The sequence below is a fragment of the Grus americana genome, chromosome 14 (assembly GCF_028858705.1).
Source record: "Grus americana isolate bGruAme1 chromosome 14, bGruAme1.mat, whole genome shotgun sequence".
Classification (NCBI taxonomy): Eukaryota; Metazoa; Chordata; class Aves; order Gruiformes; family Gruidae; genus Grus; species Grus americana.
The window spans coordinates 21,096,789-21,123,638 of record NC_072865.1 but is presented as its reverse complement, the minus strand read 5'-3'; the positions used below and the strand labels follow the sequence as shown (position 1 = coordinate 21,123,638).

Below are 26,850 nucleotides of genomic sequence, written 5' to 3'. Positions count from 1 at the left end.
AAAGGATGTCAGATTTCTTCCCGCAGGGAAGGGGGATGTTTGTGCTGCTCCGAATCTGCCGCTGGGTGCTGGAATGGAGGAGGAGCGAGATAATAACAGCTCCCGTCGCTGGGTCCGGAAGCGGGTCCACACGCAGCCGTCAGATTGGGGGATTTGCATAGCACAGATGGCAGCCCAGGAATTTCAAAGCATCCCCCGTGCAGCAGCAGCTGAATGGCTCAGCGGCCCCGTGCAGCTGCCGGAGGCGAGCTGAGCTGCCCTGGCGTCCAGGGCCGGGCTGCCGAGAGGAGAACGCACTGCATGGCCTGGCATGGCATGTCCCTGCTCCACCCCAGGACCGCTGCCCATGGTCCAGGGTGGGCAACAGGCAGCCACGGGGGGTAGCAATGGGGTCATGGCAGCAGAGGGGGGAACACTGGGGCTCCAGCATCTGCCAGCAAGGAGCTGCGCAGAAGGGCTCCCGCAAGGACTGGAGGGCATGACATGCGAGAGACGGCGGGAGCTAAATTTACACCGCCGCGAAGCAAGCTGCCTCCAAGGAGACGTGATCACAGGCTATAAATACCTGCAAGGAAACAACGGGGACAGAGGCGGTGAATTATTCACAGGCACAAGATGGCAGGACACGGAGCAAGCCAGGCTGGGGAGAGGGGAGCCAGCACTATGGGGGCACCCTAAGCCAGAGCCCAGCCATGGGGCACAGGGCATCAGGAGGGGCTCCCGCATGCCAGGACCCTTAGCAGAGGTGCGAAGGCCCCGGGAGGACATGCCACCCTGGCTGCACCCCAGCCTGGCACTGCGGAGCCCCGAGGTGCCTCCTGCCAGTGGCGGTTGCAGCAGATGGCCGGCACTGGTCTGCCTGCGCCACGTCCTCAGCACCAGGCTGCCAGGACGGCTGCTGGAGGGAGAGGGGTGGCTGGGCTGCGGGTGCTCCTGCCAGACAGGGGGTGGTGGGCAGGTCCAGCACCCCCCATCCTGGCCTTGGCTCTGCAAGAGAGGACTGCAATAAGGTGATGTCCCACGTCCCCTGCGCTGGGGGCACCCCATGGGCTCCTCTGTATCACTCAGCGGGTTTCCCAGGAGCTGCTGAGCAGCAGCCGGTCCCCCCGCCATCACAGCAGCAGGACAAGCGCTCTGCATCGCCAGGAGACACTCGTCGGGGGCGGGGGGGGGGGGGGCGGGATTTGGGGCACTGCAGCTCGCTTTTTGTAATAATAATAATAAAAAAAATAATAAAACTAATAATAATAGCAGGTTCCTAAATAAAAGGGGTTTCTGTGCCCGCCCCGCTGCCAGCCTGGGGCTGCAGGGAGGAGATGGGGGGGACCCCGCGCCCCTGCGGCGGGGTAGGGGGGAGCCGGCCGCGGCCGCAGCAGGGTCCGGGGTCCGTCGGCCGGCAGCGCTGCCTCCCCCGGGCCTCCGCCGCCTTCCCCCGGCCTCTGCTGCCATCCCCTGGCAGCGCGGCAGAGCGCTGGCTCCGCTCCCCGCCCGGGGACAGCCCGGTCCCCGCCGCCGGGAGGGATGAGGGGGGGTCCCGCTGCCCAGCCCTGCCCCGCTGCCGGGAGGACGGGGGGGTCGGGAGCCACCGCCTTACTGGGGGTATATTTCCTATTTTTGGCCCTGTTGGGAGGGTTATTTTCTATTTTCAGCTGGTTTTTTTTTCACCCACACGGAGCAATGCAGTGGGCTCACCAGTGGCACGGCCAGTCCCCAGCTGGGGCACCCCGCTGTCCCCCAGCCCCCTTCCCCTCACCACCCCCCAACTCGCAGCATCTTTGGGAGTCCCCTTGTGCCCAGCTTCCCTGGCAGCTGGAAAGCCCAAACTTGGCCTGACAAATCACACCCAAGTGATAAACATCTCTTCCCCAGGGGGGTCAAGCCACTTCCCCCCACATCACCCCAGCCTGCCCCTTCCCACATCCCTGCTTCCCCAGCTGCAGAGGCAACTTTTGCACCACAACCCCCTGGCACTCAAGGGGTCACTTGCAGCCTCCCCCAGACCCTTGGTGAAAGTGTGACAGCCGCCCAGCGTGCCACATGCCAGCAGCACCACCAGCCTCCCCACTGCAGGCAGCTGCCTGGGAACAGATGCCCCAGCATCCCCCCACTTCTGCTGGGCAAAGCCACAGGCAGGAAGGACATGACACTCCTGCCTGGCCAGGGGCCGAGGGAGCTGCGAGCTCAGGGCCAGCATGAGGCAGGGGCTTGTGAACCCCAGCTCAGCAAGAGGCAGCACCAGCTCTGCCTCAGCCCCCCCAGCCCTTGCAGGCTGTGGGGAAGGAAATTGTTCTCCATCCTTCCTGGGGAAGCCCTCAAGCTTCCGGTGGTACCCAGAGACAGGGAGCCTCAGGGCAGGAAGGATGGTTTCTCTTTAGGAGGAGTTTCTGGCTGGGTTTCTTCCCATGTGTCTCAGTCTGGGCCATTTAGCTTCAGGGCAGATTTGACTTGGGCTCCAAGAAAGGGGCATGAATTCAGCAGATCCCCTATGTACACTGAGAGGTTCAAGGACTCCTGGTCTCATCATCAACTCCGGCTCCTCTCCCAGCAAACAAAATTGCAAGAGTTATTGGCATAGGCTGAAAGGCAGAGCTAGGGGGGGAAAAAAAAAACTTCCAAACAAACAAAAAACCCCCACCACAACAAAACTCCCAAACCTAGAAACACCAAGCAGTTTTTACAGCAGTTGTACAAGCAGATTCTCCCTCAGTGGCTGGACAGCCCCAAGAAGCTTCCAGGTCCGTGCGTCCCCCCCCCAGTCCTATACCAACCTACACAAGGAAAATGGTCCCATGGCTCTTGCTGTGGCTGCCCTTCCGCAAGTGAAGCAGAAGAACCCTCCGCAGCATCAGCCCAAGCCTTGCTGAGCCGCGGTGGGGAGGCAAGGGCCAGGCTGCCCCAGTGGCAGGCTGGATCGCCCGGGGGCCGGGCCCCTTTCCCAGGCTGCCACGAGCGTCCCCACAGCGCAGTCAAAGCAGATATTCGGCACACGTGCCTTCCTAGGATGGACTCAGGAGCAGCATCCAGGCAGAGACAGGAATTTCACCCTCAGTGCCCAGCTCAGAGCTGGTCTTCAAGCACACGGCAAAAGCAAAGTGTCTCCTTCCCACACCTTCCCCCTGCCTGCCTTGCACCCAGAGCAGCTCCGTCAGCTACAACCAGAGCGACGGCCTCGGATTTGCATTTGCCACTTGGCCAGCCCAGAGTGTTGCTGTTACCCAGCCAAGGGCTTGGCCGAGAGGACGTCTGCGCTCAGACGCTGCAGATGCAGCCAAGGGCTTGGGTAAGGGCTGGGACATATACAGCCTGGCAGAAAGTCAAGCTTCCTAGGAGAAAAGAGAAAAAGAGACAGCAATAGAAAGGACAAATGGGGCTGAGCAGCCTGAAGGAATTTTGTGCAGTTTGTGGGAAGGCAATGCAACTCACCCCGGTGGGGCTGGAGCACATTGCTACGGCATGAAAGGAACCAGTCAAAGCAGAAGAGGTTCAAGTCCCACAGTGAAGGCCCTTTGGCTTTGCACCAACAGCTCCCTGAGGCACGTCCCGTGTCATCTCCACGCAGGGCACACGTCCTTAGCACGGGGCTCAAGGTGCTCCCAGGTCTGCCGCATCCACTCCTCGATGGGGCTGAGCTGGGGCTGCATCAACTCCCAGACACCCAGCCAGGACAACCGCTCCTCTGGAGGAGGCACCGGCATGGGGATGTCTTACAAAGAAGCCTCTGGACAAGGAGTAGGGTTTTCCTGGTGGGTGCCTTAGAGAGGCCAACACATCATTTGTGAGTTGAGTTACTTGGCTGAGGCAAGATTTGACTTGAGGAAAAATTGTAGCATTTAAATACAGAGCATCTATGCTTACCTGTTGTACGTCATCTCAGACCGCAGCATTTGAACAGTTACACCACAACGAACCCAATAAAATCCACTTGGCAAAGGCCTATCCTCCCGTGAGGCATCCAGTGTGGATTTGGAGAAGTTCCTACAGCTTTTTCATCAGCATTTTCCAAGAAGGGATTGCAAGTTGAAACACCAAGTACTTTATGTTGGTATTTAGGGTTACAACAGGAAAAAAAACTCACACGGAGCTTTACACAAGTGATAAATCCACCAGGGTCAATCCCAGTCACTAACTCGGCAAGATCAGCGTGCAGCACATGCTGCTGACAGCTCGCCAGGGACCGAGGTGCCACGTCCGGGCTGTGCACGCAGCCTTTATCTCTGCAGCTGAGTTGCCGCTTACACCTGCTTAGTTACAGCAAACAGCCCGGGTACGTCCAGGAGCAGGCTGTCACAACACCATCCTGCATCACCCCCCTCATGCATCTTCAACTGCTCTGCTCAATTGCATTTGTTTTCCTGAAAATCTGGGCTGTTATCCTGCAAGGTGTCAGCCAAGGGGTTATAAAAAAAAAAGAAAAAAAAGAAGGGGTGCAAATCATGGAAGCCATGCACAGAATCAACAGGAGGATATGGGATTGGACATTTCAGAGCACCTTTCCTCCAGCTGAGCAGGAGGCAGGTCCACATAAGGAAGCCATGCAACAGCCAAGGCTCAGCCATAAGGTACAGCGATGTTTTTCTTGAAGCTCTGGCGATGCCGAGTCACTCATCTGCTCAACACAACTCACAACAGGACCGCTAAATTTCCTGGGGCTGCTCCCAAGCATGGAGTGAGGGACATGCATGACGCCCTGCAGAAATGCAGAATTACCGAGTCCCATGTTGAACTGGCAGTGCACAGACCCCACAAACAGTGTGACTGCATCAATTCACAAAGCTCTAGGTCAAGATTAAATAAAAAAAAAATAAGTCACGCTCCCAAGCTATACGAGAGTTTTATTAAAACTTGCTAAAAGCCCAAGAGCAGACACAAGGCAGGGAAATCAAATCTCCCAAGAACCACAACTGCTGGGGGTGCCTCGGCAAGTGAGCAAAGAGACATAAAACACTAGTTTTGTTCAAGGGAAAGGGGGTCAGAAACCTCTGCAATGGTAACTCCAGGTTCCCCTTTGCTTCATCAGACCAAGAAATTAATCTCCCCCCTCCCCCAGAACACTACCATGGGCACTTCTCCCCACCTTGCTGCCAGCTGTGGTGGCCCAAGGCCGGCTTGTTCCTTTCCCCCCACCCAACGCCTCCTCCACTGCTGAGAGCGGGGAGCAAGACGCTGCAGCCGGGCTGTCTCCTGAGCCACTCCGGCAGCCAGGGCTGGGCGAGGGCAGGACCACGCAATTTCAGCCAGACACAGGGACCACGTACACAGGCAAGAGGGAAATTAGAGGTACAGTGTTTGTGGCTTCAGGACACCTATCGCCTCATATCAGAGGAACTTGGAAAACACACTTGGATGAAGAGCTTATGCTCCCCAGCAGCCCGCGCTGGGACAACGGGGAAAGCCCTGCAGCACAGCGTGCCCACAGCCAGACCGCTGGCACCACAGCTTCGCACCCTGACACCTTCCCTCCTTCTGCGAGCTCGTCCAAGTTTAAGACTTTGGCCTCTATTGTGGTCCTGGTTACCCTGCTTCATACTCTCTTCCAAAATTTTGCTTTCAGGGGTAATTCCCCAGCAACTCTGATGCGGTGCTTTACACGTTGATTGTGTAACAACAGTCTGAGAGTACACAGGTCCACAGCTCCCCCCGGTCTGTTGGGCCCTCTTTTCAGTACCAACTTATGAAGGGTGCCACACAACTCAGTATTTAAAAAAACCAAATCCCCCCAAAAAATCAAACCAAAACAAAAAAAAAAACCATCCCCAAACTAGGTTGTCTTCTGGTTGGGGGGAGGACATCAAAGACCAGCAAGAAAAAAGCCCTACAAAATCTTCAGTCTTTGCAGACTGGAAACTCACTCTTGTCAAGACCAAAAGGTGGTGAAGCGAAGCAGGCTCTCGGCTGAGGGCAGGGGCACCACGGCACAGACTGCCCTCCACCACGCTTCGGAAGCTGCTCCCTCTGTTTGCCTTCAGTTAAGAAAAAAATACTTTTCTATCACAGGCATCACCAAAGAGTTTTCTAGGGCAGAAGTTTAACAGCAATTCTGTTGTAATACCATCTCTAACCAGCAATGCCGTTCCAAGTCACCCAAGGTCCCTCTACCCAACTGTTGCTGACACCTGCGAGAAGCCGTGCTTCCCCCAAACCCTGCAATCGTCACCAGTTCCACTGAACTACTTCGCACTGACAAGATCAAATACAAACAGTAAGAGATGACACAAACCTAAGGACGCAGAGGACACATTCGCAGAAGCCTATTCAAGATAACCAGAGAGGTTGCAGAACCCACACTCCCCCTCGGGAAGCTCTTCAGATGCAGATCAAGCACCACAGCTGCCCATCCTGTTCCTGTCTTCTCACACAGGCCTTTTATTTTGGTCATTGTTGGAGAAAGAACAGGGTCTAGCTGGACTTCCAGTGCCAATACACTATTTCTCTTACCTAGGAAGGCAGCGCAGAGCCCGAGAACTAACGCTAGTGCTTGCAGCAACCATCGAACGTGAGTTCCCAGCTTATCCAAAACAGCAAGTTACACCTACACCCTGTGACTTGGTCTTTCAACCCAATCCTTTGCAATTCCACCCTGAATCTGCTCTGCAGGCTCAGTGGACCCAGCTACTACCTACAAGAAGCTCCAGACCAGCAAGAGCTTCTATCAGTGGAAGCTGAACAACCTTTCCCCGTAGATGGAGCCAGAAAGAAATGTATACAGCCGACCAACTTGCAGAGATACTGATAAATCTCACATCGAGCAACTTGGAGATTTATCCATTATAAGAGTATTCATTACAAATACATTTGTTCATGAAAGGCCAAGAATTGTAAATACATCTGATCCCCACTCACCCCGAGATGCTTTGACCCAACTATACAACAATAAAAAGGAAATATTCTCACACAGGGCAGGAAAGGGGGGGGGTGCTGAGAAGCAGAAACACAACAATAAAACAAAACCTGTAGATGCCAAATTGGAGGAAGAGTAAGGCACAAGGGTGAGTCACAAGTTGCAGGAACCCCTGAGCAGTCCAGATGGTTCTGGTTTCCTCCAATGCCATACGTGCCTGGAGGTCTTGCACCAAGCTGATCCCAGCTATGGAACTAACAGCGAGCTCACCAAATCAAGGACACACGTGTTGGCAGCAGCTTGCTATGAAATCAAAGCACTAACAAGCTTGATACTCCATCAGTTTTGCACAAGGAAGAGGGCAGCATTGGGCTTGGTGAGAACACACATGTTTCTACATCAAGAAGTAGGCAGAAGACCACCAAGGCTACTCGGCATAGCCCAAAATACCGTCCGTGTTCAGAGAGCAGGCCAGGCTCCGCGGGAAGTTAAAAAAACCACGGTGAAGGTGACTGGAGACAGCTGAGCAGAGGACAGTGCAGAACTGGATCATCGGGGAGAAGGGAGAGAGAGGCCACAAAAGGAAAGAAAACAAAATGAGCCAAAGAAAAAATTATGGGTGAAAGGCACAGGTAAAGCAAAAAAAAAAAGCAATCAAGGCACAGTAAGTTTAAGGGATTATTTAATGGTGATCAAATTGCAACACGTTACAACAGTACAAGTGGCATTAGCACAGATGTAGTCACATGCTTCCAGGCGAGGGCAGGGAGCAGCGGCTGCAGGAATCCCGCCCAGCACCTCCGACCGCTGCTACTCACACAGGGCTGGTCTCCACGCATCCACAAAGCTGGACAGCAGGTTGCTCCCTGTTTTTAACCCTTCCCAGGTGCCCTCAACACACCACCTGTCCCTGTGCACTCCCTGTAGGAAACAGCTTCTGCCAAACCCCAAACAACTGATTTCCAACTTTGATCACAGACTTGGTCTAAGACTACACAAGGAGCCAAGGAATGGAAGGAAACAGTAACTGGGGGGACAAAACACTTTTCTACTGTCTGTAGGAGACAGAGGTAGGCTGCCCTAACACTGAAGGGATGAGAGCAGAACTGCTCCAAGGTTATTTGCAGAGAATGGCCTTCCTTCTGCTCAGATATACCATGGGGTTTTTATTCTTGTGGGACTTGACTTCCAAGCTGTGCCTGGGCAAGCAGGGACACCTGGAGCCTGAGCCCAAGGGCTCCTCCACCCAGCATAGGAGTGCTGAGCACATTCTGAGATGTTTTGTTATGTTATCCCAGTTCTTTAGAGCAAAGTGACATATGTGGAAGCTTTAACTTGCTTTGAGCAGTAGCTTTCTTCTGCACCTCCCACATGCCCAGGTCTTCTGCCATGCTCTCCCCAGCAAGAGCTGCTCAGAGCACAAGGAAACCTGTCCTTAACTGGGCAGCCACTTCCAATGTCCTTCCTTCAGGCTTCTCATCTTCTTCTGTGCATCGGAACTGGGAACAAGAACAGCTCTAGAGCCGTTTTGCTGCTGTGAAGAGCAAGATGATGACTAAGACTGTCAAAAAATGCAGCCAGGCATTTGTCAGTGGCTGCAGCTACCAACAGCAAGGAAAGCCACTGCCTTCAGTGGCAAAGGGACAGGTCAGTTTGCTTTACTGAGCACACTAGGGACAGAGGATCACATCCAACTTAGTCCCACTGTTTTTTCTACATCATTCAATGTGTACAGACTGAAAAGACAGGTCTGTAGATGCTTCAGTACATAGCATACTTGAAAGCACTGGTACAGCAAGGTAGTAACGCAAAAAAAAGGCCACCAAAAAGTACCACTCTTGCATTGCCAAAAAGCTCTTAAAGAAATGTAGCAGCACATACTACCAAGGGACAAGCTGAGTATTTCAAGCACAGTGATCAGCTCCCCAGCACTGCCCAGACTCAGCTCCATCCCAGTCCATCGGTCCACGGACGTTGGACTCTAACCCACGGTGACGGTTAAGGCAACTTGCAGCTCCTGCACAAGTGGTACTCAGCACTGAGCTGCAAGAGTTTCTGAAATCATTGGATCATGTTCTCTCGTATGCAAGCAAGCACACGAGCAGCCCCTGAAAACTCCAGTAACAGGCAATGCACACCACAGCAGGTATATGCTCTGTCAAGTAACACCAGCTGTGATGGAGGCAGCTGGTCCCACAAGTTACATGTAGTACAGCTCGCTGAACTCGGAGTTACTTGTCTTCTGGTTCACCCTGTTGCAGTGGATGGGCTCAGATGAAAAGCAATGCATCCAGTCACGGTGTTTCAGCTTTACGGCATTGCCAGAGCTGGAGGAATCCAAGCAGGCCAGCATTTTATTTATTAAAACATATTTGCTTAGCACACAACAGGAAAAAAGGGAAATCGCATGTACAGTCTACATCCATAGAAGTCCCAGCGCAAAGAAAGCCATGCAAAGTGAAGTAGTCAACTTAAAATACTAAATCAAGTAAAAAAATTGGACAAGGACTGAAAAAGTTCATGACGTGACAAGTTCAGAGTTCCTAGAAAGGCAACAACCAGAGCCCCTGGCTTCTTGTGCTGTTTTACATTAGAACACATGCAATACACGGTCTCAAGAGCAAGATTCTAGTCCCAAAAGCTGGATCAGGTTTTAAGTTAAATCCTAGAAAGAAGGCTCATTCATCTAGCTCACAGTACAACCTCCAACAACAAATGCTCAGCCGACAGGAGGGGCAGCATACATACTCCCTACTTTAGGATTACCACCCTCACTTTTACTGTACCACAGCCTCTGTCGTGCCACCAGCAAGGAAGCCTGAACCATTCAAACACTTCATTGCAAGTACGAGACAACCATCCCGACACAGGCGGATGCATTAAAACAGCTTCAGCTGAGATGCTCTTACAACACTCAGGACCATTTCAATTCCTGTATGGCTGTATTTTTCTTGCCACCTAGCGTATATGACTTCTGCCCCACCAGAAAGGAAAATCATCATCACCATCCTCCTCCTCAACTGCTACACTTGTTACTGCTCCCTTCTCTTTCTCTCCTGTGCAGGCCTCCAAGCTCCTCCCATAACTGTCAAAATGTCAAAACCCAGCCAAATCTGCTACAAAAAATCCTTCTTGGGTGGCTCACTTGTAAAGCATGTAGGGGGAAACCCCAAAAAAAGAGCTTGCTGCAGGTTTGCCACCACTCCAACCCACCCTCCCTGTACCTCTCAGAAGTACCTGGTGACCCACTGCGGAACACGGACAGCTCCACATTCCCTCCCTTGGTCACAGCAGGTCTAGCAGGAGCATTAGCTTGCACATTAGGCTAGTTTAGGAAAAGGCAAGGCCAGGCACAGTTAAAGGCTAACACAAAACCAGGCATGCCAGTGGCAGCTACCTTACATTCTCGTCTCAACAACTCAACTTGTTCCCACCCAGCGCCACACTTCAGCCACAGGCCACATGCTGATTTCTGAACCAGTAAAGACACCAACGCCCTGTGGCATAACACAAACACCAAGAGTTTCAGGTGACTCAACAGCAGGCCCCTATTCCTGCACACCGCCTTTCTCCCCCTCCCCAGTAGCCGTCAGCCCTACATTGTCACTCAAGTCAAGAGACACAGCTGCATGCTCCATTTCTTTTCCAGTGAAGCTCTGCTCCACTGCTTCAGACCCGCTTCATCCCCACAGCAGCGGCACATGGCCAGAGCGGTGTCCCTGTGCCTGCACACGCACCCCAGATTCATCTACACCTGCCAGAGGACTCCAAGAAACACTGCCAACACTTACATCCAGTGCTGCGGACACGAGGACATTGAGAGATGAGACAAGTGGAACAGATTTAGACCAAAAGCAGTGGACATTTATTCCTCGTTTGTGCAAGAGTGTAAAGATGCATTTGAAAATGGATGGGACAGACCCCTGTGGCTGGAGAGCTGGAGGCTACAGCCTCTCCTTCATAGTCGATGGCTTTGTTTACAATTCTAAGAGGAGATAAACTTGCAGACTCACCTATTTCACACCAACGATGCTGGCAAATACACTTGTATACAAAGAAAAATTCAAACTACATTTTTCACTAGATTCAAGTGAAGACTTTGTTCCAAAAAAAAAAGACACATACAAGTACAATTTAAAACTGTATGAACATTTGCAAATGTTTAGTGCAAAGTAATTATGTAAAAGCTACATTTTATGAAAGTTTGTGCTGATGTGTTTGGTAGGTTTTTTCTTTTTTACCCTTTTACATCCATTATTTTAGTTACATAAGGTTTCACTTACCTACAGTACATACGCATTGTGTTAGGTCCCATGCAAGTGGGAATAATACCATTAGGCTTTGTAAAATGTCACTCAGATTCTCATTTAGTAAACTGCTTATTTGGTTTAACAGTCAAGTTCCTGGCACACTACACATCCTGATTTCATGTAAGTGCTTAAGCTTATGTTTGTCTGGTTCAGGTGCACAGCCTCGTGTGATGCAAACACAACTGCTTCATGACCTCCAAATGCAACCATTCGTGAATGCAAAAGTTTGAGAAATCCACCATTAGTTTTAGCCTGTAACAAACTGCTCTTAAAATTAAAAGCCTATTCACACAAAGTTATATGTAATGACTGTAGTAATCAGTTTATTACACAGATTAATCATTCTTGAACGTACAAGCTCCAGGGGAGCAGTTGGGTCTTTAAATATACACAAGTTTTCTGTCAAATGGATTTTCACCCTTACATCCAGAAAGACCTAAGCAGTTAAAAAAACTTAAGAAAAATAAGAGCTATTAGCTATGTATTAACTGAGAAACCACATACAAACCAAAAAAAGTATGAAGGAGGGGATAGAGTTGAAACAAATCAACATCACTTGATGCACTAATAGCTCAAATCCATTTAAATGTTGACCGGTTAAACTTAGACCTTAAACACAGGATGTGGGTACAGTTTATCTCATTGGTCATAACATTTACCTAAGGTGTAGGTCCTTCAGAATAAAATGAATACAGAAACAGCTTCAAGTTCTTCACCTTGCTTTTCATAACTGTTATGAGTTTAAAAGGATTCCACTTAAAATCCTTCACGGATCAGCAACACTGTCCCTAGAAATACAAGATCTACCGTAACTCTCCCAGTCACATTTTATTACCCAATTTAAATCAAGAAGGAATGCTTTTAGGCTCACAAAGTTATGACTGAAGAACCAGCTTTTCACACACACACTTCTTTGCTAGGAGTCAATGTTGGTACGGGGAAATACAGTATTTCTATTTTGTTGTTCCAAGTATGTACAACACGCAGCACTGCTGTATCAGGTAAACATGTGCACAGGGGAAGATGAGGCGTGGGCTCATAGAAAGCAGTCAAATGGAAATCAAAAGGACTTTCTCTTTCAGAGTTCCCCTATCTTTATTTGTAGAGGTTATCCAATAATTTCTTTAATTACATCGCATACTTCTGAGTCCATTCCCGAGCTATTCTGTTGTACCTGTATGTATAAAAAGAGGATTTACTTAACATAACATCCAAACAGCAGTCTAGTCTACACATGGCATGAACTTAAATTGGCTCCAGTAGTATCAAGCATTTATAAAATTAAAGAGCAAATTGAAATATTAGGCAAACAGGAGAAGCATGAAAGGCCACAGTACTTCTTGGAAAAGAAATAACTAGTCATATTTACAACAGGAATATGAGATCTTTGCGATTCAAGCCACAAAATAGAACTAGCGCAGCTCTGAGGGGAAGAAGTTTCAGGGAAGTCTTTACCTGCACCTCCTTCAGCCCCCAAAACTGCTACATCCCTGGGGAAACTATTACTGCAGGTTTTAATTTTGGCATTCTGGAAAAAAATAGATTCACATTTCCCATTCCACTCCATTCTTCTTCTTTTTGCCTTAGAAAGTTAAGCCTAGTACCTGGTATCTACTAGGCTGCCAAACCCTGACAGGCTTGTCTCATGCTAGATGTTGCATTTGGCCATTTCAATGACTATCAGGACACAAAGATTTGTCCAACAGAATTTTTTTTTATTCCCAAGGCACAATATGCTCCATTTCCCAAACCACCTGTATCTTTTGCACCCAAATACCCTTTTATAGCCAGAGCCACTGCTAGAAGCAGCTCAGGATACTTATGTAAAACAAAGCAGTCATTCTGATTTACAGTACTGCTAAGAGCTGTGCTGCTGACAATGGAAGGCGAGTTGTTCTTGTTCTACAGAATTTATAGAAAAATTGTAAAGACACTTAGAACAAGAAGTTTCCAGTTGTGTACACTGACTAGGTTCTTGTGCTGGAGTTTAGTCTGTAGACAGTGTTCTTTAGCTTAAAGAATCTGACAATCCACTCATGAAAGCAAAAGGATTTGCTCCTTCACTGTTCTGAGACTACTCGAGAAGCAAGTCCAGTGATGTTTAAGCACAAAATTTATTTCCCTATTTTTGGAAAAAAAATAGGAAAGTCCTGCATGCATCAAGTGCAGTCACTGTTAGCTGCATCTCGAAATACATACTGCTACTCTTGCAGCCCTCAAATAACAGGATGCATGAACTTCTCTAACACTGCTTCTCAAGTATGCAGTAGAAAAGCAAGTTTGTGGATCATTTTCCCTTCCTTCCTATCTTGTTCTCAGATGACCATGTAGCTTCAGAAATTAACACTACTGATCAGATCTGGAAGGGAACAGCGAGGTAGGAAAGCATTTACAATGGTCATTAAGGTGTTGCTTTTAAATAAAGCAATTTAAATATTCTCATTAGTGCTAGAGTTCTCGCCATTCTTGCTGTTTACTTCTTAGAAGCTTGCAGTCCTCCCACCCCACCTCTACACCACTTATTCTTCCCTTGTGTTGTCAAGTGAAGATGAAACAGGGTATTTTTGTTATTTCTTTGCTTGTATGACTCCAGCACTAATAGCTAGCACGGAAATATCCTCCAACTAGAGTAACTTGTTCTCCCTCTGCTGGTTATGTAGAGGTAAAGCAGGCAGTGATGGCTCTTACAAGCTGGTTACATCCAACTCAGGAGCTTCATCACTTCATGTTTCCATTAAATCAAGAAAACCTATAATTAACAGCTACAACACTAATGAAAGACCATTGTGTGGAATGAAAACTGCAGTAACAAACCCACAGAAGCACAAGGCCTCTACATCCTTCACTTTTACTGGCACATATACCTTTTTCCTACAGCAAGGCAGTGCTGTTAGATAGCTGTACTCCTGATCCCAGCAGGAAGAAAAAATAATCTCTAAAAAGACCACAGTTAAGGTGAAACAGGCAAGTCAAAGTTCATGCTCTTTTCCAAGAAGCAGGTTCTTTCAGCTCCCCTTTACTGCTCAAGTGTGGATTTTGCTCTGCCAGGAGTGTTACATGGTTTTTTTAACTTCCATACTCACTTTTCTCTATCTGTTTTGTAGATCCGTGCAATCTCAGGCACTAAAGGATCATCTGGATTGGGATCACACAACAGAGAACAGATGGACAAAAGTACTAGGGAGAGAAAAAAGATACTGAATTAGAGTTTAAGCGCAGATGAATACACCTGTAGAAGTCAGTCTGCCCACTTTCTTCCCCTCTAGCTGTATTAACATCATTTTTTAAAATGCCAAGGATCAGTAATCCCACATATTTCACCAAGTTATTTTAAACAGAAATCCTTACCATTTAACTATGCAACTTTGCATGACCACAAGTTTTTAAATATCACCACAACTGGGAACCTCCTGGAACAAGAGTATCTGATAACAGCCTTAAATCACAAGGCTGAAGTGTTATTTCTTAAATCGAACCTGAAAGCCTTCTCAGAAAGCATCACTGCTTTTGCACTTGAAATTCAACTTTTCGCTAAACCAAACAACCTAATTACTCGTGATTTGCAGAAGCACTAAAAGTCAAACAGCAGACAGATCCAACTGAGATGGAGGAAGCTGAGCTGCTCACAGATACTTAAGAACTATTTTAAAAAAAATCTAGTCTTGCAGAGAATTAAGAAGCTTTATCCAATTATTTTCTGAGCATAAGGTAGGTTGAGATGGATTAACTGCAGAATAGTATTCAAAATGAATCAAGAAAGCACAGCTTACTGCACTCATACCAGCCACAAAGCCCTGAACTTTAGTTTCAGTATAAATAAATACTGAATATATCCCAGAAGCCACATCCCACTCATGATGCTATTCAGTGTAGCATCAGCCTTCATCCATATAAGGAGTCAGGAGGCTGCCTGCAAAGCTACAAATAGCACGTGCACATTCCTATGTTCACACCAAAGTAGGAGAGATGAGAAGGTGGTAAGTTACAAGCAAAGATTACTGGGACAACACTACATGAGGCATGTCAGGGACATCTTGCCTCCCCTAAGAAATGCCAAACACCCCTTTGTATTGCTTTTCTTCCACTGCTGCACCATATGTCCCTTCACCAGTAGTAGCAACAGCGGAGTTGTCACATCACATCCTCCAAGCAAGTTAGAAATGGCAGCAGTTACTAGTTTGAAGGCACTAAACTGCCTTAAATCTGCTTAAACTTCCATCAGTTGCTACTGTGCTGTGGAGCAGGACGCAGAGCCACCGTGCTGAAAGACATCAGCTAAAGAATAACAGAGAACAACATGCATTCCACTGCTCTGCTTGGGGGAGGGCAGGGGTGGTGGTTGGGTTTGTGGGGTTTTTTTTTTAAGACAGTTTAAAACAGAGATTACAAAACAAAGAACAGCTAGATACAGCCAGAGAAAAAAAAAGGGGAGAACAGGTCTGATATTCATAGAATCACAGAATAATTTAAGTTGGAAAATACCCTTGAGACCATTGAGTCCAACCATTAACCCAGCACTGCCAAGCCCACCACTAAGCCACATCCAAGCACCACATCTACACATCTTTTAAATCCCTCCAGGGATGGTGACTGCACCACTGCCCTGGGCAGCCTGGTCCAGTGCTTGACAATCCTTTTGGTGAAGAATTTTTTCCTAATATCCAATCTAAACCTCCCCGGCACAACTTGAGGCCATTTCTTGTCCTGTCACTTGTTACTTGGGAGAAGAGACCAACACCCACCTGGCTACACCCTCCTTTCAGGTAGTTGCAGAGAACGATCAGGTCTCTCCTCAGCCTCCTTTTCTCCAGGCTAAACAGCCCCAGTTCCCTCAGCCGCTCCCATCAGACTTGTGCTCCAGACCCTTCACTGGACACTCCAGCACCTCAATGTCCTTCTTGTAGTGAGGGGCCCAAAACTGAACACAGAACTTGAGGAGTGGCCTCACCAGTGCCCAGTACAGGGGGACAGTCACTGTCTGGTCCTGCTGGCCACGCTAGTTCTGATACAAGCCAGGATGCTGTTGGCCTTCTTGGCCAATGTTCATGCAAACTGGATAAAATTTTCAAAGCAGAACAAAAGTGAAAGCTTCACTAGGTCTTAACTGAGCCACTTGCTCAGTGATGAGAGGACCAAGAACCCAAAAACCCAGTTAGTTCAGTTTTCCTACATAGTTCTGTAGACCCTTCACTAATGAATTATCAATTTCAAAAGTTAAAAGCTTCTAGAACAAGTTTTAGTAATAAACTGCTGACTTAAGTTAACATATTTCTTATTCTAAAACAAAGAACAACCTCTTCATCCTTTTCCTCATTTTTTACTATACACTTGTCAGAGTTAAGAGCTTAATGATTCTCTACCATCAACTGCCACTCAGACCATTTACTCAACTACCTCTCAGAACATAGCTTCAGAGTGTGAGGACTTGAATTTATGCTGGAGGCATGTAGAAGCCACTAGTCCTGAACTGCTGTCCCTTAGCAAGGGACACAGCACATCTAGCACCTATAGTGCTTTCCATCAGGAATCTCTCTGCCCCCTTATGCTCAGCTGCTGCCAGTTCAGCTTCAACACAGTTGTTTCTCCAGCTATTTTCCTGTAGCTTGTTTGTATTTGTCAGACTCCACTGCCTGGGTCACTGAAGTTTCTTCAGCTGGTAGTATGAGGAAACAGCTAACATCTGTTCCCTCCCTTTAACAGAATCCACAGGAAATCTAATCAAAGTTTTCTGGTCAACTATTACAACTACCCCCTCAAGTTTTATCTTACCACAGTCCTTTAATAATCAAGAACTTCACTGAACAAGATGGCTCACCCTTCATCAGCAGAACTAAGTTGCAAGTCTGTCCAGTCCTCCCTGACCGCCTTCCCCAACCACTAAAACCCCCTTTCCCCAACACCCACGGCACTGGGTGGAAGTTCCTCCTCACACACCTCACACCCCCCCACCATCTGCTTGAAGCACCAAAGGTGTGTTCAGCTGTTGGTGAGTGCAGGCACCAAGATAACCAGGGTGCTGTTTCATGTCCTCCAGAGCAGTTCATGTCCAACAGGCTGACGTTGCCCATAAGCCAGTTTTGTCTGGCAAGACGCACGTCTGCCTTGAGCAGCACCTCCTCTGCTGAAAGAGTTAACCCCTGCCCCAGTCCAGGAGTTTTAATTCTTGGTTTACAGGCTATCAACATGAGTGTATCATTGCTACTTGCTGGCCATTACAAAAAAATCCCATGCCACTAATAGTCTTTACTAAAATGGGCTGTGGTTTGTTAGAACTCGATCAGTAGCTAAATGTTTCCCATGATGAATTCTGGCAGTCTAGACACTCCAAGAAACACTTCTAGATTTTGTTCCTCAGCAGTTCACTTGTTTTGTAAGAAGCATCACTCCAAAAACCTTGAATAAAAATCAACAGAGTTATTTGGCTTCAAACTGCACCACCACATTCAGCTGCTTTGTTTTATTTTTGTAAGTCTTCATTAATCAAAACTATTCTCCATTATGCTTGCTCTTGCTGGTAATTTCACATCTTTCCCTTTTTATCTGTATAGCCTCAGCAAGAGAAATATTAACTGAGAGTTATCTAAACTGGTCTAGTTTTAATAGCCTGCTGAACCCAGCTATTTGTCCAAAATAAATTCAGAAAGTTTCTCTCTTGAGGTTTTCCACCAGAAGACTGTATACACTTGCATGTTTTAGACCAACCAATGTAAGCAGCCTCCAGACCACTACAAAAAAACCCTTGGAAAAAGAGGCTCACCTTCTCATCAAGGTTTAGGAGCCAAGTACAAGAGAAGAGAGGAAGTAATCCGTAAAAACATTAGTTATGTATAGGAGTTCTTTGATGCATCAGAATAACTATAGTAACTAATCACACCAACACTGTGGAAGAAACACCAGACCACCTGCTTCTGCAGTGAAGTATTATTGCAATGAATTTCATAGCAAAGCCTTGACATTTACTAGTCAAATGACTACAAGATTAGCAGGAGACAATTACAAAATAGTTCACAAAAAACACAGACTCTGGTTGAATACGAGACAGGTAAGTGACATTGTTTTACACCTTGTCCTACTCATCCTGTGTGACCACAGTGAAGCTGCTCTAGTGGTATCAGTGTGACAGCATCCCTTCTCGAGTCTTCCACTGACAGAGGTACAGAAGTGTGCACTCCTCAGAATTCAAGTTTGGATTTTTGTCAGTAATAGCAAAATAGATGTCTTCACATTGAGTCAAGGGGTTCAAGTACAGAGTTATTTCACATCTCTTCACTCTTACCAGTCAAAGCAGTCCAGTCTGTAGCAAAACGTTAAGGAACTTAAAAACAGTTTAAAAGGTCCCTTTCATTCAAAAATTGGCTTTGCTTCAGCTTTATTTGACCAACCACACGGCCTATTCAACTCTAATACTTCACTCATGATCCCCATCTACCTACTGCAGACAACGAGAACAACTTATTCTTTAGTGGGCTTTCTACTGCTACAGACTAGCAAGGAATGAGTACTTTGCAATGACCACAGAACCAGAAGAACCAAACTAATCAAACAGAAAGACTGCTAACAAAATGTTTCTAAAAGTAACGGGCTTCGCTGCCCCAAGGAGCGGTGATACAAACGCACGCTCAAACAGAACAACCACTTAACACGTAATGTTAAGAATGCTCCAGCAACATGCTCTTTGAGGCAAAATGAGGTCTACTAGTGCAACACAGCACCACTCTGATCAGTTTCCACTGCAAACTTCCCTTTACAGAGCACACAACACTCCAAAATGAAAGGACAATCCTTTCAAGACAGCTCCTCTGTGCAGAGAATCATGCCATTTACAGCTTGTCAACAAGTTTAGCTACAGCTTCTTGCTGCAAGATCGACCTCATCTTCTCAGGCTTCTGTGCTCTTACATCATGAAGAGTAGTCTGCCATTTCCAATGAGCAACTTCATCTTCCTGGTTCTGCCACACCTGACTGAATGTGTGGGTAGATGCAAATTCAATATGTAAACTCCATGGCTGAGTTTCTTCTGCTATGAAGCAGCTCAGTCATTTGTCAGGACAATTCATGAAGCCAGCTCTCCACAGATCCTTCCAGCATTAGCCAAATGAGCAATAGGGAAAACAATGTAAACTTCCACCTGTCTACTGGAACATCTATTGGCCCACACAAATTTAAGAGGTATGTCACAGCTCCTGGAATTCAGGAGGGGAATAGACTCTTTTAAAAGCTACAAGCCCCCAGCTCCAGGTGCAGGGAATAAACTCCACAGCCAGAAGAGAAAGACACCTTCCACAGAGCGTCAACAGGGGAAGGAAGTCAAAGGTGCTTAACGATTTATACATGGCAATTAGCTTCTGTTGATGTCAGGGATGACAAGTGCATCATGCAGCTATGACACACCCTCGTATGTCCAGAGCATGTAGTTGCACCTCAAAGTGGTCTCTTGGAGCCAGAAGCAGCTCTGTACAAGCCACAGCGTTTAACACACCTTTGCACACACTGTGTTGATGTGCAAGTCAACTGGGCTAAGTTGATTTCTACAGGAGCTCAACAGTCCAGGTTGTCACTGGAAAACTTTATTTAAGCCTTACTAGGGCATGACGTAAGACTCAAAAGCCACACCTTCTGGTTTCCTTAGATATCAGCGCTAGAAAGGTATTAGTTCTGCCTGATCACCCTGGACCGAGACAGTGATCCCAGTTAATCTAGAAGCGTAGATGTTTTTGATGCAGAAGCTGAAGACATGACCTGTAAGGCACAGGCTTCCCAAAGATTGCCTAAGGAGCTTATGATTATCCCCACTTTCTCAATACAGAAGTCATCTTCAAAACTCAAATCATTTACTTTGTTTGCAAAGTCTGAATGGGTCTAGTATCCATCCAGCTGTCCCATTAATATAGGGTACTAGCCACTACACATACTACTATTTATATCTAGCTGAAATTGCAAACAGAACTTGCTGCACTAAAGCACTCATCTACAGGACACTTCAGCATAGAAGAGACTCAGGAGTTGAATCACAGCAGGGAGATAAAAAGCAAGCATCAATTCTTCCAAGGCACCCAGAAAAAACATCTTAATAGGTTGTGTTCTGATTCAACAGCTTTTTGGTGCAGTTACTGCTCATCTCTAGAGCCAATCTAGAATTCATCTGGGAGTAAAGGGTTTTCTTAGGCACTGAAGCGGCTTAGGTCACAAAGAGATGAGTGCAAGCCTCAGCTCTCTCCTTGAAGGCCCCTGCTATCTTAACTTTTATCTTTAGGCAAAGAGCACATCACTCTGAATCAATAAAATTATGGGGATAAATTGCCTTTTTAAAAAAAAAGTTATTCCTGCAGGCTCAACTCCTGCATGGGGCAAAAGGCCTCAGCAGAGCCCAAGCCGGTCTTCTCCCACCAAAGGAAAAATCCATCTCTAAGCAAGCATAAAGACTGCACCAACAATGTTTTTGTTAAAGTACCAAGAAGGTGATGAGACAGTTACTTCATATGCCAGATTGTCAGGACAATACTTACTCAGCTGTCTGTCCTATCTGAAGTCACACAGTAGCCTCAAGATCACCATATCATCACAAAGCTCATGCACTGACATGGAGCAGTCAGATAAAACAGGGAAGTATCAGTTCCTGCATGCCATGCCAGTATCAGGAGCTCACAGTGACAGAAGCAGTCCATCCCACCTGCTCTGCCCCAGGTGAATGACAAATATTATGCCAGTAAGTTCTTTCTCTAGAAAGCAATTTGCCACCCTCCTGGAGACCAGGCCACACGTTCCCACAGGCAGTGCTGGGCTTCTTCATCCAGCTCTTCCAGCCAAGTTTCTTAATATGAAAATAACAAAGTTTGTCAGCTCAGGTTTAATTCAGCCTGATACTCTAGGGATTATGAAACATCTCTGCTAGCATAAATTTGAATTTTGGACACACACTGCTGCTGAGGAATTCTTAATTCCATTTCAGAGGCTTTATCCAGCTGTCCTAGTTCTCACACCAGCTAGGCCCCCTCCTTTGCTAATCATCAGCCTGACAGCCAAAAGCCTCCACATCAAGGTCCACTACTACTTACATCACTGCTCTTCAAAAACAGGAAGAAAGCTGACTCCTGGAAGGACCATTCACCTATACGATCACTATGTTTGAGCTTCAGGCTCCAGACCCTTGAAACTTCTGAGGCATACAATCATCAGAAAGTTTCATTGCACTGACAAATGTTAAGCTTGTAACATTAAGACACAACTGAAAACACTACTGTCCAACCAGCTGGAGCGCTAACTACCAAATGACTGGCTTCTGATCTGAATGGGCAAGATGCATCTGAGTAAATTAAAGCAACTCCAGACTCTGCTGAAGTTAAATCCTATTTCTTAGCTATAGTCCCATTTCAAACTCTTCCAGCAATCTTACCTAGTCTCACAGGAAGTGTACCTTTAAATCTGAGCAGTTTTAACTTCTTGCTTCAAAGCAACTTGAATTCCTGCTAAGTCAGCTCAACAATTTCTGGTGACAAGAGAACAAGAGTTAAGTTTTGCCCAAGGTATCACAGGCTGGTTGAGTTTGGAAAGGATCTCTAGAGATCATGTTGTCCAACCCTCCTGCTCAAGCAGGGCTGCCTAGAGGAGGATGCCCATGTCCAGATGGCTTCTGAATATCTTGAGTGTGGGAGACCTCCCAAGGCAATCTGTGCCAGTGCTTGGCATCCTCAGAGAAAAAAAAAACAATGAACACACCCAAACAAATAAAAAACCACTAAAAACAAACTCCTGATGTTTCCTGATGTTCAGAGGGACCCTCCTGTGTTTCAGTTTGTGGCCACTGCCTCTTGTGACAAGGCACCACTGAGAAGAGCCTGGCTCTCATCTCTGCGCCCTCCCTCCAGGTATTTATATGCATTGGTAAGGCCCCCTGAGCCTCCTCTTCTCCAGGCTGAGCAGTCCCAGCTCTCCCAGCCTGTCCTTATGATGGGAGATGCTCCAGTCCCTTCAACATGTTCATGATCCTTCTGGACTCTCTCCAGTACATATACATCTCTTGTTCCAGAGAGCCCAGCACTGGACAGAGTGCTCCAACTGTGGCTTCACCAGTGCCAAGCAGAAGGAAAAGACTGTCTCCCTCACTCTGCTGGCAACTGTCCTCCTAGTGCCACCTTCTTTGCAGCAAGGGCAACATCTGGGAAGTTACACAAGTAGCTGCATTAAAGTTGCAGAGGAGTTGGAAGCACTAGACTGAAGGTCTCTCTTACAACCCTAACTCAGCACATATGGGAGAGACTGACCCATGCTATGGGACAAAGTCATTTGGGTAAGCACTGCAACAGGCAAACTAAAAGCCAAGATGATCAGAAACCAACTTCCTGATTGAGAACTCCACTGTGAAGATCAAGTTCATTTAGGTTGTGGGGTACTTGGGAATTCCCACCTGTAAGTCTTAATAAAGTGATTCTTGAACACCTGTAAGAGCAGCACCACAGAAAATTCACACTGCACTGGGCATGGCAGAGTTTGAACAGCGTGAGCTCAACTCTTGAATGAACGAGACTGAAGCCACTCACTGCCATTCACCAGGCAGGGTCTTCCAATGCACTTTAATTAAGCTCCATGGTTCATTAGTTAAAGACACAGTGGTGGGGAGAAGTGGGACAGGACAGAGCAAGTCAGCCCAACCTTTACTGAAGGGCTTCAGTTTAGCATTAACTCTTGCACATCTGCTTCCCAAATTCAGGAGAAAGTAGGTTTCCCAAAAAATGGCTGAGAACAGTCATAATCACATTAAAATACTTTATTCTCCTGCTTAAGGCAACAGGGTTTCTTATTTATGCAGACTTTGAGATAACATTTTTAATTTAAGCCTATGAATTTTGCTTAAGCTTTGGAGTTTAAATTAATCACCAAGGTGTGTTTAAGACTGTTTTGGGATGATTTATTCTACAATATGTTTTCTTTTAGGAACACTTACTTCAGAATTACTAATATAAGCAAGTTAACTATTCTACTGAGACATTCAGTGTTCTCCCAATTCTTCAGAACCCGTTTTAACAAGTCTAGGAGGGACAAACATTTAGAGAGACAGAACAAAACCCCAAAATGCTAGTCACCTCTACTACGGTAGCAAAGATCACTTTGCCAAGCTGCTTACAGGGGGAGGGAGAGAAACTTCCTTATTTATTTAGCAGTCTCAAATAACACTGCTTCAATAGCCCCCACACTCGGGCCTTCAGCATCTTACCCAGCGGAGAGGACGGGGCAGGCTCCAGAGACATTCCAAGTGCTGTCTGGAACACCCTACCATCCTCCAGAGCGTGAGGAGCCAAGATCTTTACCACTAAACCAGGATGATTAAGTAGCACCAACACAATTTTTCCCCCCACAGTCTTTCCACCAAAAAAGTAGCACTATAAATTAAAAGTAAGTCGCTGCCTACCCCTTCAGCTTTCCTCTTGCAGGTCAGGGTGAAAAACATGTTTATGTACTACACATTAATTGCAGCATAACATCTCGCCCATGTAAGCTGCTGACAACCTTGCCTGCCAGATGCCTCAGGAGGAGGAAGCCGTGTATCATAAGCTGTTTCCTAGAAGGACTGTTTCTAGTCTTCCCTGACTTCTCTGTCAATACTTTTTTTGTAATAGCTGTGTTCTAGTTATCTGCTTACAGATTTTAAATTCAAACAGCTTGCTCCCAATAGCATCCTCCTAAAGAGCAGCACAGTTTAGGAAATACTCTAAGAAATCTGCACTACAAATACTAAATTGCTGTTTTGGAAGGGATGTAAGCTTCATGTTGAGTAACTTCTATCTTGTTACTCACTTTTAATTACCTGACACAACAGCTTTTCCTACTAGAAATATACTTATTCTTTGATAAGGCTAATCAAAGAATTAGTAGAGAGCTGAAATAGCTTTAAAGTCTACAAACATACAGCTCTAGACTGACCAAAACCAAGATTTCCACCCTAAATGATTGAAGTTGCCTTTGTGGAATTTATTTATGTTGCTCAAGACAGAAAGAATGCTTCTTTTAAGTATCAACTCTTGCTTCTTATCAAGCTGAGGTCTATTTTCTGACAAGACATCCCTGTTATTTCTGAGGGAAGTATTCTGAATTTCTATAAAGTCACCCCTGAACTTCTTTTGCTGCCTTTAACTCCTTCATGAAATGAACACCGAGGGAACATGGACAAGATTGTTTTCTCACTGGTGCCATTTGTATGTCTTTCATGCTATAGCAGGGTTTTGCATTCAGATTAACACTTCTGCAATGCATGAAAAAAACAGTATGAAGACACCTAATTTCAGGGAGAGTCCTTTGAGAGGGAGATAGGGTGATAGAAAGGGTTAAGAAGCACAGAATGGTCACACTGATCCCATGGCTTACTTTAGCTAAGCTACAAGGACGCAGTTTGAAGAGGATAAGAAAAAAAAAAAGAGTTCAAGGCAGAGAACAGAAGGAGATGGAGATGTTAAGAGCATACTGCAAGTGTATTTGGGTTGCAAAATTAAGATATATTTTGTGATTAAAGCTGACAGTCATTAATAGGCAGTCTGCTGATGCCCTTAACTAGCCTCTTAAATTCTTGCCCCATCTTTTTCCAACCATCCTAATTCCAATCTATCCTCCAGTATTTTCAAATGTGCTATCTACTACCCCACTGCCTATACGGTCATTTTAGGACTCTCAAACAAATATAAGATACTGTGCCACATTATACATTCTCCCACTACAGTATTCTAACCAGTTATACGGCAATTTAATCAAAGCATAATAGACGTCAGCACTTAGTACTAACTTAGTGCTTCCAACAGCAGCCAGTACTTGACTGAAAGCACTTGTAAGGAAAGCTGCATCAGCCTGACAATCATTTTCCCTTGACTGACACTTGAGTTCTTTCAACTCACAGTGAAGACTTGCAGCTTTGTGCACTAGCAGATTCACTTCTGTCAAGAGATAAGTCAAGATACTGTTTTGCCTTTTCATCTGTTTTTAAAAATGCAGAAGCCTGTAGCTGGACAGAGAAGGCAGGAACTTTTCTGCGTTGAGTAAAAGGGAGACAGTTCAGATGTGCAAGGGAGGGGTACCAAGAGTCTGAATCAAAAAGAAAGTGTCCAGGAACATCACATGTAGTTGGAGAGAAGAATTACAGGCAGCAGGATAGCCTGAGAGCTGGGACACAGTGTGAAGGATGCTGCAATTAAGTGTGGTATCTGTAGCATTTAATTACAGCACATGGCTACAAAAATGGAATGGTCAGGACATGGTTCATGCACAGAAGCAACCAAAAATATTCTTAATTGCCATGGCTAGATCTACAAGCCATACACCTACACTTTCAATAGCCAGAAAAAAAACCCACCAATGAAATTCAATCCTGGGTATTCTTTCAAGGTGTTTAAAAGCTCCTATTTGCATTAATTAATAGGAATATTGCTCTACCAGGCAAAGGACATTCCAGTGCCCCACAAACTAACACAGTTCACAGGGATCAAGATGTTTCTAGCTTAAAAAAAAATTCAGATAATGCAAGCTTGTTAAGTTTTAAAACATTATAGTAGTCCGTGTCACTGAAAAGTTTTGTTAAAAGAGACCAACATGGAGTTCTACTGTTCCCTTGAAAAAGCGACTATTTATTTTTTTAAGATGACAGAATCAAAGCAGGTTTTGTGTTTTTTTAAAAGCCACAGCTGTTCCCTTACACATTTTACTTGGTGTGCATTTTGAACACTGAAGTCTTCCACTGTCATGTACTAGGTTTGATTTTGGTGTGGGTTTTTTTAGCTAAAGCATTTAGACTCTGAGGTGAGGTGGCAAGACTGGGTACTTGTAGCAAGACTTCTCGGATCCACTGGCCAAGTTGAACAGTCCTCCTGTGGTCACAGGGAAACTGGACTTCATGAGCACCCTGCACTCATGAATTGGCTGCAAGCTAGGTGCCGAGTCACAGGACTAAAGCAGCGACCACAGAAATGGCTGACGACAGAAATGCAGCAGTTTTTAAATTCTAAATCAAATCAGTAATTCATTTCAGCAGAGTAAAATTAAGTGAGCATTGGAGGTACCTTTTGAAATAGTTAGTGCTGGGGACCACTGTGATCGTAGAATATCAAGACAAATGCTGCCATTACTGTTAATATTTGGATGATAGATTCTTGTTGTAAATGCAACCTGCAGAAGAAGGAAAATTTCAGTGTAGGCTCACAAATGTACATTACACCATATAGTAATGAATAGATTTACGGTACAAGCCACTCACCTTAGGTGGTTTGAAGGGATAATCTGTTGGGAAGTGAATTGTCAAGAAAAATACTCCACCTTGATAGGGACTGTCATTCTGTTCATGAGAAAGAATCATTACAGTTTGAGGAGTTATTACAAGACAACTGGTCATAAAAAGCTATGAACATCAATTCTCTCATACTTACTGGTCCCATTATTGTAGCTTGCCAATGGAACACTGAAAAAGAGAAAGATTTACTTCAGTTTGGAGAAGCTCAAGTAATGAACTACTTACTTCCAGAAAAAGCAGCACAGAAAAGTCTATTTTAAAAACAAAGCCTTCTGAAAGGCTGTAGGGAAGCAAGCCAAAGAATTAAACAGAGACAGAGCAAAGTACTGAACGCTCCACATTCACTTGCTCCACACTTTGGGATTGCTGTGATACCACACACATGTTGTGCCCTGCAAAAAATCACTTTACAATAAAAATCCAGGCAGTTACAGTCA

General features: G+C 46.1%; 1 protein-coding gene across 5 annotated transcripts in view; it reads right to left on the bottom strand.

Moving 5' to 3' along the window:
- Positions 1 to 10,680: 10,680 nt before the first annotated feature.
- The window catches only part of UBE2D2 (ubiquitin conjugating enzyme E2 D2), a 30,408-nt gene continuing 14,238 nt past the window's right edge, over positions 10,681 to 26,850 (bottom strand). For all 5 annotated transcript variants that reach the window (XM_054842305.1, XM_054842306.1, XM_054842307.1 and 2 more), the window contains 5 exons: positions 26,550 to 26,581; positions 26,381 to 26,458; positions 26,187 to 26,292; positions 14,232 to 14,325; positions 10,681 to 12,322 (listed from right to left, as the gene is read on the bottom strand). In XM_054842305.1, coding sequence (XP_054698280.1) covers positions 12,277 to 12,322; positions 14,232 to 14,325; positions 26,187 to 26,292; positions 26,381 to 26,458; positions 26,550 to 26,581 — 356 coding nt within the window. In that variant the 3' untranslated portion in view covers positions 10,681 to 12,276. The remainder of the gene's footprint in view (positions 12,323 to 14,231; positions 14,326 to 26,186; positions 26,293 to 26,380; positions 26,459 to 26,549; positions 26,582 to 26,850) is intronic.